The 12,237-nt window shown below is 43.2% G+C and overlaps 1 protein-coding gene across 1 annotated transcript; it reads right to left on the reverse strand.

Moving 5' to 3' along the window:
• Positions 1-1,233: 1,233 nt before the first annotated feature.
• On the reverse strand, positions 1,234-9,904 carry Defb126 (defensin beta 126). Its single transcript, XM_042694637.1, has 2 exons — positions 9,847-9,904; positions 1,234-1,505 (listed from the first exon to the last, which is right to left on the reverse strand). Exons 1-2 carry the CDS (start codon positions 9,902-9,904, stop codon positions 1,234-1,236), a joined length of 330 nt encoding a protein of 109 aa, XP_042550571.1.
• Positions 9,905-12,237: the final 2,333 nt, after the last annotated feature.

Below are 12,237 nucleotides of genomic sequence, written 5' to 3' on the forward strand. Positions count from 1 at the left end.
TTCTCGACAGCCAAGCTATAAAACAGCACAGATGCCTTACAATTGGTGAATGGATCAAGAAAACGGGTTTTTATATATTCACAGGCTATTATGCAGCCGAAAAGAAGAATGAAATTATGTCACTTGCAGAGAAATGGATGGACCAGTAAACTCTCATATAGAATGAAATAGGTAAGGCTTAGGAGGACAAAAGACATACGCTTTCTCTCATTATGTGGGTGTTACACCTAAAATATAACTAAGTAAGCACGTACAGGATCATGTGTGCATATATATATCATATAGATACATACGTTGACTAACATGTGGCAAATTAATGTGTGTGACACCCTGACAAAAACCCTTTGAGCAATCAACAAGTACTTTCATGGAAAAGAATATTACGGAATTGAATTTTTTTTTTTTAATCTGGAGTGTTGACATTGGTGGGAGTGGGTCAGACAATGGCAAGGGGAAGGGAAAATGAATATAGACAAGACACATTATATCCGGGTGTAAATACGGAACACGGAAACTTGCTGAGACTGGTTTGGGAGCAGGAGATGGGAGGAAGAAGAATGTCAGAGGGGTTATTATTATCAGGAAGCACTGGATGTACATAGCCGATCATGTCAAAATGAAACTCCCTAATTGATACCCATTCATTAAAAAAAAAAAAAAAGAATCCATTTTCTACTTCTACCTTGTAAGATCATAGTCCCTGCAGGCCTGTGTGGTCGTTGTAGGTTGTCTAGAAAATGATGATCGAGGCTTTCTGTGGGGTGCTTTGCAGCCCTAACCTTTCCAACACGCCGTGTGAGAGAGAGGTTGCCTTTCATCTGCAGAAAAAAACAAAAATCACAGCCACCAAAGGCCTAAAATCATTCCATCATCATATCCCAGGGTTTCTTACAGTGGGAATCGCAGCCCCACTAGCCAATTACCTGCGATTCGCAAGCAAACGGTGCAAATAGATTCTCCCGTTCCACCACTGGAGCAGGCCCTGGCGGGGAGGCCCATCAACAGCCTTTCTTAGCACCAATTGTGGGTCGCAGGCTGATGGGTCCTACAGGAAGGGCGTGGACTGACCTTCCCTCCCCGATCGGTCCGGACTGGATTCCTAGGAGACCTGGCCTCCTTCAAAACCCGGTGGAGCGGAGGCGCGGCGGGGAGGGGGTGCAGAGAGAACACAACACAGGCGGAGCCCTCTTTGTTTTAATCGAGCCTGGGCCTCGCGTCAGGAGCTGGGCCTGTTCAAGCCTCGCCCTTGGCCTCGCCTTCGCTCTCGGCGGGGGCCGCGGTGGTGGCCGGGGCCTCTTCTGCTCCACCAGCGGTCCCTCCACCTCCCGCGGCGTCTCCTCCGCCCGGCGCGACTCCTTCACCGCCGCAGTTTTGGCTGGTCAGAATGCAGCACACTTTCTTTTGGCTGCAGATGCCCGTGGCCGGCTGTATTTGCACCTCTCCAACTCTGCACGTGCTCCTGCAATTTCCCGTCCTGTTGGCACATTTCCTCACGTACCAGTTACCTGCACAAAGAGATGACACCAGTATTTCCACCTGAGGTGTTGATGATCAAACACAAACGATCGACCGGCAATTACCTGCGCAAAGGGATTCTATACAGCAGTCAATCTGAGATATTTGGGTTTTTATTTTTTAAAAGGTACAATGAGCAATAACTATCAGCACTGACAATCAGGCCGCTCAGCAGTTTACTTTTTTTTCTTTTCTGAATCCATAGAACTTGCTCTGAATACTAAATGTGATTTTATAAACCCATATAGGTCCAGAATTGTATATTCATGGTTGGGCCTTAGTGATTTCCTTCCTTTCCTTCCTTCCTTCCTTCCTTCCTTCCTTCCTTCCTTCCTTCCTTCCTTCCTTCCTTCCTTCCTTCCTTCCTTCCTTCCTTCCTTCCTTCTTCCCTCTCTTCTTTCTCTCTCTTCCTTCCTCCCCTCTCTTTCTTCCTTTCCTTCTGTTAGTTTAATGCTCACCTTTGGTCCTCAGCTCCACCCAGACCTGAGCCCCTCCCATCCCTGGAGTTCCCGCCATACATCTGGCTCCTCCCTCTCTCCGCCCAGATCTACCTGGGCTCCCATCTACCTCGCTTCCAATGCTCAGACTCTCCTGCTACCCTGATAGGGATAGGTGTGATGTGCTCCCTCTTGGGGAAAATAAGGCTCCTCTAGTAAAACTTGTAATCCTCTTTCTCCTGTGCCTGCCTGCCTGCCTCTGCGTGGTCCCCTGGGATGATGTGTGGGACCCTTCACCTTTCCTTTCTTTTTTTTTCCTTTCCTTCCTTGGGGTTTAACTTGCTAGGCTGGTGCTATACCACTTGAGCTATGCGTCCAGCCCTGTTTTTTGCCAGTGGTTTTTGAGACAGGGTCTTGCTTCTTGATTGGCCTCAGACCTTGGCCATTAACTAATGGTGGCAATGTCTTCCCATTGTGGCTGAGATCACAGGCTCACACCACCGTATCTAGCTTCCCTTTATGAGATAGAGTCTCATGGACTTTTCTACCCAGTTTGCCCTGGAACTGTGATCCTCCCAATGTCAGCCTCGCAGGTAACCTGGGAGGTAAATGCTCCAGTGTCCAGCTATGGCTTGAGAAAGGATCTTGTGAACTTTTCTGCCTGGGTTGACATCAAAGCCAAAGCACAATCCTCTCATTCTCTGTTCTCTCACATTGTTAAGATTACAAGCATGATACAGGTACCTGTCTGGGCCCTTCATTATTGAAATCAGAACTCGGCATATAAACTTACTAGAAGACTTTTTCTCAGATTTTTTTTTTTTTTTTTTTTTGGTATCGGTTGTGAGTTTGAACTCTGGGCTTGGGCGCTATACCTGAGCTTTTCAGTGAGCACACTACCGATTGAGCCACAGCACTACTTCCAGTTTTCTAGTGGTTTATTGGAGATAAGAGTCTCATGGACTTTTCAGCCCGGGCTTTGAACCATGCTCCTCAGATCTCAGTCTCCTGAGTAGCTAGGATGACAGGCATGAGCATCCGGCCTTTTTTCTCAGAATTTTAACTTTGAAAAAATATTTTTATACGTGAGCACAAAATCTATAAACAGTTTCCCAATGTGGATCTAAGACACATAGAAACATGTAAAAAGAAGTAGGAACTTCTAAAAATTAGAAATGTTCACATCAGGGGCTGGGAAGGTGGCTCAGTGGTAGAGCACTTGCCTTGCATGCATGAGGCCCTGGGTTCGATTCCTCAGCACCACATAAGCAAAAAGAAAAAAAAGCCAGAAGTGGTGCTGTGGCTCAAGTGGTAGAGCGCTAGCCTTGAAGTGAAGAACTGAGGGACAGCGCCCAGGCCCAGAGTTCAGGCCCCATGACCGGACCCCCCCCCCCCCAAAAAAAAAAGAAATGTTTACATCAGTTGCTAACTGGCGGCTCATGTCTGTAATTCTAGCTACTCAGGCTGCTGAGATTGAAGATCACAGTTCAAAGACAGCCTGGGAAGGAAGGTCTGTGACTCTTGTCTCCAATTACAGAAAAAGCTGGAAATGGTGCTGTGGCTCAAGTGGTAGAGCACTAGCCTTGAGCAAAATGGAGCTCAGGGACAGCAGCCAAGCCCAAGTTCAAGCTCCAGGACCCAGAAAAAAAAATGTTCACATCATTCCTGATATTCTCCTCATTGTTAAAACACACATGGCTTTTGTTGATAGTTGGTGAGATTTTTTTTCAAAATGCCTTTCTATATTTCTGAAGTTCTCCTAATTATATTTAGATCAGAACATTAGACATGTCTTATATATATACACATATATATGTGTGTATATATATATAGTCTCTCTTTTTCTCTCTTTCTTTCTCTCTTCTTCCTCTCTTTCTCTCTCTTTCTTTCTCTCTTCATTCTCTTTCTTCTTTCTCTTTCTCTCTTCCTTCCTTCCTTTCTTTCTTTCTTTCTTTCTTTCTTTCTTTCTTTCTTTCTTTCTTTCTTTCTTTCTTTCTTTCTTTCTTTCTTTCTTTCTTTCTTTCTTTCTTCCTTTTCTGTCCTGGGGCTGGAATTCTGGGTCTGGGTGCTATCCCTGAGCTCTTTTGTTCTACCACTTTGAGCAGTGCCACCTCAGGTTTTTTGGTGGTTAATTGGGGATAAGTGTCTCATGGACATTCTAGCCTAGTCTGGCCTGGCTTTGAATCGTGATTCTAAGATCTCAGCCTCCTGAGTAGCTAGGATTATAGGAGTGAGCCACCAGCACCTGGCTTGTCTATCTCTTTCTATGTATGTTCATGTGACTAAGATATAAGGACATTCTCAAAAATTTTGAGAATAAAAAATTAAATGCTGTCCTATGAGCAATATGTTCATTAGGGAGACATTATGTAGGGGCTGCCTGTGTACCCATACTACACACATACATAAATATCTTATCACATGTTCTAACACATGGAGGCCAGGAAGAGACGTTGGAACTTCTCCTTGCTCTACATTGCTCAAACTACTTTTCTTTTTTCTTTTTTTTTTGGGGGGGGTCCAGTTGTGGGGCCTGAACTCTGGGCCTGGGCGCTGTCCCTCAGCTCTTCAGCTCAAGGCTAGCGCTCTACCACTTGAGCCACAGCGCCACTTCCGGCTTTTTTCTTTTTGCTTATGTGGTGCTGAGGAATCGAACCAAGGGCCTCATGAATGCAAGGCAAGCGCTCTACCACTGAGCCACCTTCCCAACCCTCAAACTACTTTTCTAATCAATCAAGAACTATGTGATAGATACCTGCTGTGCAGAGAACTCCGCAAGAGGTTGAGAATAAAAGAATAAAACAATAAGATAGGGTCTTACACTGGACAGTGGAAGAAAGAAAGTGAACAAGAGACTAAACACAGTGTGTACAGACTGAGATGAGTGTGATAAAGAAAGAAGGATATAATAGGTTGATCTTAGCAATCATCTGTGAGTGTTGTATCACTACTGATACTTTTTTTTTTTTTTTGGTTGGTCGTGGGCTAGAACTCTGGGCCTGGGCGCTGTCCCTCAGCTCTTCAGTTCAAGGCTAGCACTCTGCTACTTGAGCCACAGCGCCACTTCCAGCTTTTTCTGTTTATGTGGTGCTGAGGAATCGAACCTGGGGCCTCATGCATGTGAGGCAAACACTCTACCACTGAACCTCCTTTCCAGCCCCTGATACTTCTTTTTTTTTTTGGGGGGGGGGTCCGGTCCTAGGGCCTGAACTCTGGGCTTGGGCGCTGTACCTCAGCTCTTTAGCTCAAGGCTAGCGCCACTTCCACCTTTTTTCTTTTTGCTTATGTGGTGCTTGGGAATAGAACCCAGGGCCTTAGGCATGCAAGGCAAGCGCTCTACCACTGAACCACCTTTCCAGCCCCTGATACTTCTTTTTTTTTTTTTTGGGGGGGGGGGGTTCCGGTCGTAGGGCCTGAACTCTGGGCATGGGTGCTGTACCTCAGCTCTTTAGCTCAAGGCTAGTGCCACTTCCACCTTTTTTCTTTTTGCTTATGTGGTGCTTGGGAATAGAACCCAGGGCCTTAGGCATGCAAGGCAAGCGCTCTACCACTGAGCCACCTTCCTAGCCCCCCTGATACTTCTTATCAGCTGTTTTCTCCTTCTCTGAGTATTGAGTACACACACACACACACACACACACACACACACACACACACACACACATACACACACACATACTTCCTAGCCCTCATTCCTGAAATCTGAATTCTGCACAGGGTCATTGAAGATATTTGCCCTGAAGAAGTGGTGACATCTAACCCTAGACCTAAAAGATCAAAGGACATAGGATTTAAAGATCCTGAAGAAGAGTGTTCAAAGAAGCAACATCATATACAAAGGCCAAGAGTAGAGGAAGAACTTGATATTGATATTTCTGATGAACATTAAGATTTAATCAATTTTTCTCATTATACCTCCTCTTCTTATTATGGTGTGTCTGCAAAGACTCTCAACCCATCTCCAGATCCTCTTTTAATGGGTCCCCTTCTCTTTCACTGTTTGAAATACCTTTTTTTTTTTTTTTTTTTGCAGTTGTGGGACTTGAACTCAGGGCCTGGGCACTATCTCTGAGCTCCTTTCCTCAAGGCTAGCGCTCTGCCACTTTGAGCACAGAGCCACTTCTGTTTTTTGGGCAGTTAATTGGAAATAAGAGTCTCACAGGGACTTTTCTGCCCAGGCTAGCTTTGAACCATGATCTTCAGGTCTTAGCCTTCTGAGTAGCTAGGATTATAGGTGTGACCCATCAGTGCCTGGCCAAAATCTCTTTATGGAGATAACATTAAAATAGTTTTCCTTAGCTCTCTACAAATGAGCTATATGGACAGAAGCCTCAAGTCAAGTTTCCTGCCTTTGTGTCCTTATGCTCTGGCATACATGAATTGTACTTGTGATGCTTCTGAACCTGGAGGTAAGCTTGGCTAATTACAAAGAAAGACCTGAATGGCTGGTGTTTGTCTAGAGTGGGCCATAAGGAATGTTCTCAGGGCCCTTTAGTTTGGAAAGAAGATACCATGCAAGTATGTGAGGTATGTCATTAAAGCCCCTGAGAAAGAGGGAAGGATCAAGCAACATAAACTCAGAATTTGGAAGATGTGATCAGCCTGGAACACCTTTGGAGACAGCCTTTGCATCATATGAACTCATACACTGCCAAGTTGAACTGAGAACATAAACTACGATCTCTACAGGCAAATTACAGAGGTTTTTTTTTTTTTTTGAGTCCGGTTGTGGGGCCTGAACTCTGGGCCTGGGCGCTGTCCCTCAGCTCTTCAGCTCAAGGCTAGCGCTCTACCACTTGAGCCACAGCGCCACTTCCGGCTTTTTTCTTTTTGCTTATGTGGTGCTGAGGAATCGAACCCATGGCCTCTGGCATGCAAGGCAAGCGCTCTACCACTGAGCCACCTTCCCAGCCCAAATTACAGAGTTATTATGTGACTCTATCCATTAGGAAATTCAATCCAAAAGAGACTGCTGCTCACTTTGTACCTCACATGAAAAATCAAATAGAATCTAATGTGAAAAAACTATAACACAACAGAATTGGGAGAAATAGTAAGCATTAGGGAATAACTGCTCTCAAAAAGAAGAAGAACAGGGCTGTGAAGGTGGCTCAGTGGTAGAGTGTTTGCTTTGCATACATGAGGCCCTGGGTTCAATTCCTCAGCACCACATAAGCAAAAAAGCCAAAAGTGGTGCTGTGGCTCAAGTGATAGAGTGCTAGCCTTGAGCTGAAAAGCTGAGGGACAGTGCCTTAAATAAATACAAAGTGTAAAACCAATCAACATATTGAGAGAGGAAGATTAAAAATACAAACACATGGCCAGGTGCCAATGGCTCACATCTGTAATCCTAGCTACTCAGGAGGCTGAGATCTGAGCATCATGGTTCAAAGCCAGCCTGGGCAAGAAAGTCCATGAGACTCTTATCTCCAATTAACCACCAGAAAGCCGGAAGGGGTGCTGTGGCTCAAAGTGGTAGAGCACTAGCCTTGAGCAAAAAGAGCAACTGAAAATACATTGTTGTTAATTTAAAAGAATTAGTAGCCATGGACTGAAAAATGGAGCTTCTCATTTACCTAGTCAGAGAGTTCCACAGTCATCTATCAGTAATTGTACTGTATTAGTTATAATTATTAGCACATTAGGAAAAAAAATGCCCAAATGACACAACAAAGGACTCTCCAATACTAGCACAAAAATGAGACAGAAAATACGCACCTACTTCAAATGATATTCTCAAAGAAAAAAGACTTATAAAAAAATGTCCCAATGCAGTCTGAAGTTTAAGTAAACTTGTTGGCATTGTTTTAAGAAGGAAAGGGAGCAGGTGCTGGTGGCTCACCCCTGTAATCCTAGATACTCAGGAGGCTGAGATCTGAGGATCGCGGTTCAAAGCCTGCCCAGGAAGGATAGTCCGTGAGATTCTTATTTTCAATTAACCATCAGAAAACCGGAAGTGATGCTGTGGCTCAAGCTGTAGAGCACTAGTCTTGAGCTGAAGAGCTCAGGGAAAGCACTCAAGCCCAGAGTTCAAGCCCCACAACCTACCAAAAAAATAAACAAAATTTTTTTGAAAAAAGGGAGTGAAGGGAGAGGATCGAAGGGAGAATGAGAAGAAGGGGCGAGTTTGATGGGGGACATTATATACATGAATAGCAATAACACAATTAAACCCCTTTGTTTAACTACTACATGCTAAGAAAAATGTATAAAAACAAAACCATCACAAGACAAGGTTTACAAAGTCTACCTAGATGTAGACCAGAGATTGATCAAGGTTGGGAAACGAGAGGGAAAAGGGAGGTTGTATTTGATCACTGTACATTATATGCACACGTGGAATTATTACACAGAGCTTCATTAACATGTATAAATCAGGACATGTTAGTCAAAAGTTAAAAGGAAAAGGTAAAGAAGCAAGTAACAAACCCATATAGCAGTTGGCTGCAACTTAAAAACGTGGAGAGTGATGAAGTTGTAGTTGATTTCTCTGTTTCCAAAACAGGTCCATGATTCATGTCTTGGTTTTTGAAGTATAAAGTACAGAATTTCAGGTGGAAGAAACAAGTTCTGATGTTCTATTACTAAGTAGAGCCACTACAGTTAACAATAATATATTATGTAATGCCTAATAGCTAGAAAAGAGGATCTGGAATATTCCTCTCATATAGAAATGGTAAATGTTTAAGATGATCTGTACATACTAATTACCCTTTGTTTGATCATTGTATAATGAGCATATGTATCAAGACATCACAAATATGCACAATTATGTGTCAATCAAAAATAAAATAAGACTGAGAATGTAGCTCAGTGGTATCACATTTGCCTAGCTAGCTAGGCAAGGCCCTGAGTTTGGTGAGCATTGCAATATATATATATATATATATATATATATATATATATATATAAACAAAACAAAACAAAAGAAAGTAATTTAAAATAATATGAAGCAACAAAGTGAGTGGGGCATGGTAGCATATACTTATAATCCCGGCCCAACAGAGGTAGAGGCAAGAGGACTGAAAGGCTTGCAAGGCCAGTCTGGGCTACATAGCAAAATTCTGTCTTAAAAGCTAAAACCAAATTTGAAGAAGGAAAAGTAAGAAGGAATGCTTATATGAATAGAACTGAAATCTGATATGACCTGCCAACAGTTCCCCATACTGTCCATATTTTTCTTTTCTGCCTTACTGTCCTATATGTATTTAGAAGCAGCCTTCTAACCACAATCAAAATCAGTAACAACATGATAGATCTTGTCTGTAAGACTAAGAACTTGGGAGAAGTGGTTTTATGGAGCTGTGAAAGTCATACCCTTGAGCAGAGTGAAATGAGCAGGGCTGGCCTGGCCTGGCTCTAAGTATCAGAACTGAGGGCAGCCTGGAATAGCTGGCCTGTCTCTGTCTATGGTGGTGACTATAGACGATTTGCATCTCCCACCCCCATGCCAATCATTCACTCTGAGCTGCTGCTGATAATAATAATAACATTATTATTATTATTATTTTCTACTGGTCCTGGGGCTTGAACTCTGGGCCTGGATGATGTTCCTTGAGCTTCTTTGTGTTCCAGGCTAGTGCTCTACCACTTGAGCTACAGCGCCACTTCTGGCTTTTTATGAGTAGTTTATTGGAGATAAGAGTCTCTTGAACTTTTCTGCCTGGGCTGGCTTGCAATCTTGATCCTCAGATTTCAGCTTCCTGAATAGCCAGGATTATAGGCGTGAGCTACAGGCTCCTGGCTTCTACTCTGAGATTCTTGAGGTTGCCTTGCCTAGGACAGAGGCCCTGGGCAGCAGCAGGACAAACTTCATCTCCCTTCCATGGAGAACTCTTGTGCAGGCCCCTGTTCTATGCTAGCCATATCTTCTTCCCCAAGATTTTGCATTTACCTGCAATCAGTTGGGCCAGGAGCATAAAGATTGTAACGGTGACCAATAAGGACTTCATGGTTCTTGAAAGACAGTTGGCAGGAGGTTCTGCAGGGTCCAGAACTCTGTATTCAGGTTGACTCTAAACACAGATCTGTATTGTCTGCGTAGGGAGGGTTGGGCTCAATCAGTAGAGCATCAGGATATACGCTACTGTGCCAAGTGTAACTTCAGTCCATTGGCCAGCAGCTCTAATTGAAGCATCATTCTCCAAGGGCCCTGTGCTAGGTATGCCTTGAGGGAAGGAGAAAATCTTAGCAGAGAAGGTGCAAGGCCTGTTGAAGTGTGTGGAGATTGGAAGGGCAAGAAGAATTACAGGAGGACTTCATGCTGATCCTTTTCCGTACCTGGTCTGATTTTTTTCACAGCTGCCTGGGTTCGATCAGAGTGTTCATCTTTCTGAATTACAATAGTTTATTCATCGTCCTTCTCTCCCATTAAAATATAATGCCTTCCAGCACATGTAATGCATATTATTCTTTTCTGCATATAAATTCCATGTATCTATCTATTGGTCTATCTATCTGTCCATCTATCTAACTATTATATATCAATCCTCTCCATACATACCAGATTATTTTCTATACATTATTCTTTTCTGACCATCATCTCAGGCAGTATTTGCCATTTACATATCTTCTTTGGTAAAGGAGCTGTTTAAATTTTACTCCATCTTTTCATTCTTCTTTTTCGTAAAGTTAGTGATGACATTATATATTTTACATCCAAAAACTTTGTGGAATATGTGATTTGCATATATTTCCTTCTAGTCTGTGATTGTCTATACTTTTGTGTCTTATTTTTGTTGCCAGTCCTGGGGCTTTAACTCAGGGCCTGAGCCACTGACTCTGAGCTTCTTTTGCTCAGGGCTAGCACTCTACCACTTGAGCCACAGTGCCACTTCTGGCTTTTTCTGTGTTTGTGGTGCTGGGGAATCGAACCCAGGGCTTCATGCATGCCAGGCAAGCACTCTACCACTGAGCTACCTTCTCAGGCCCAACTTTTGTGTCTTTTAATGATTGGTATTTATTTTTGATGAAATCCTGTATATTGATACTCTAGAGTCTGTCCCTTTGTGTGATAGTTACAGTGCCACTAAACCCAGGGTCCTGCAAATTGATTTATATTTTCAGAAGAAAACATACAGAAAGAAGTTTAATTTCTCCCTTCCTCTAGTCAGAGTTTTTTTAAAGCATAGAATCATATTGTTTATCTGAATGTCTTTTATTTATCTCTTGTCTTACTGCTCTAGCTAGGAATTCCAGACCTGTGCTAATAATAGTGATGAAAGTAGACAGCCTTGTCTCATTCCTGACTTTAAAGGAAATTATTTCAGTTCTTTTCTTTTTAGGATGGCTGCCATAGGCGTGTCATATATAACCTTTTATGTTGAACTATGTTCCTTCTTTCCCTAGTTTCTTCAGAGCTTTTCTCAGAAAAAGATTTTGAATTTTTTTTTTTTTTTGTCCATTGTGGAGCTTGAACTCTGGGCCTGGGTGCTGTCCCTCAGCATTTCAGCTCAAGGCTAGCACTCTGCCACTTGAGCCACAAAGCCACTTCTGGTTTTCTGGTGGTTAATTGGAAATAAGAGTCTCATGGACTTTCCTGCTGGGGCTGGCTTTGAACCATGATCCTCAGATCTCAGCCTCCTGAGTAGCTAGGATTACAGGATTACATGGTGGCATGAGCCACCAGCACCCAGTTTGGATTTTGAATTTTGTCAAAGGCTTTTCCTGCATCAATTGAGATGATTAAATAAAATAACCTCTGTGTTAACACTTACTTGTTAAAATATTAGCAAGAAAACGTAGCCCCACAAACTAATGCGTCACTATGGCACTGTCAGAAGATGCCCATTCATACATGACTGTGTTTAATAAAATGTAAATCTGATTACACCTGCACGATCTCTCCCTGCAGGCCCCCTTCCACCCCTCTGCTGCCAGCCTCCAAGTAAGTCCTGATTCTATTGCCCAGAGGTGGCACAATTCTACATCCAAGATGCACCTTCTGCTGCTTATAACAGGTACTTACAAGTTAGCTATCTCACTCGCTCTACTTTGTTACCATTCATTGTCACCTAGGACATCTATAAAGATTAAATGCTGTGAAATAATACGCTTTGTGCACAAATACAAGTACTTTACAAAAAATGCACATAGAGACTCATGTTTCTAACTGAAGTCTGTCTTCTAGATTGGAGCTACTGCAGTGAGCCTTCCCCTCATCTTCCCCTTCTCCTTCTCCATCACTCTAGATGCCAGCTCCAAGATAATATTGGGCTGGGAAGGTGGATCAGTGGTAGAACGCTTGTCTTGCACGCATGAGGCCCTGGGTTCGATTCCTCAGCAC

The sequence above is a fragment of the Dipodomys spectabilis genome, unplaced genomic scaffold (assembly GCF_019054845.1).
Source record: "Dipodomys spectabilis isolate Male_0828 unplaced genomic scaffold, ASM1905484v1 ptg000175l, whole genome shotgun sequence".
NCBI lineage: Eukaryota > Metazoa > Chordata > Mammalia > Rodentia > Heteromyidae > Dipodomys > Dipodomys spectabilis.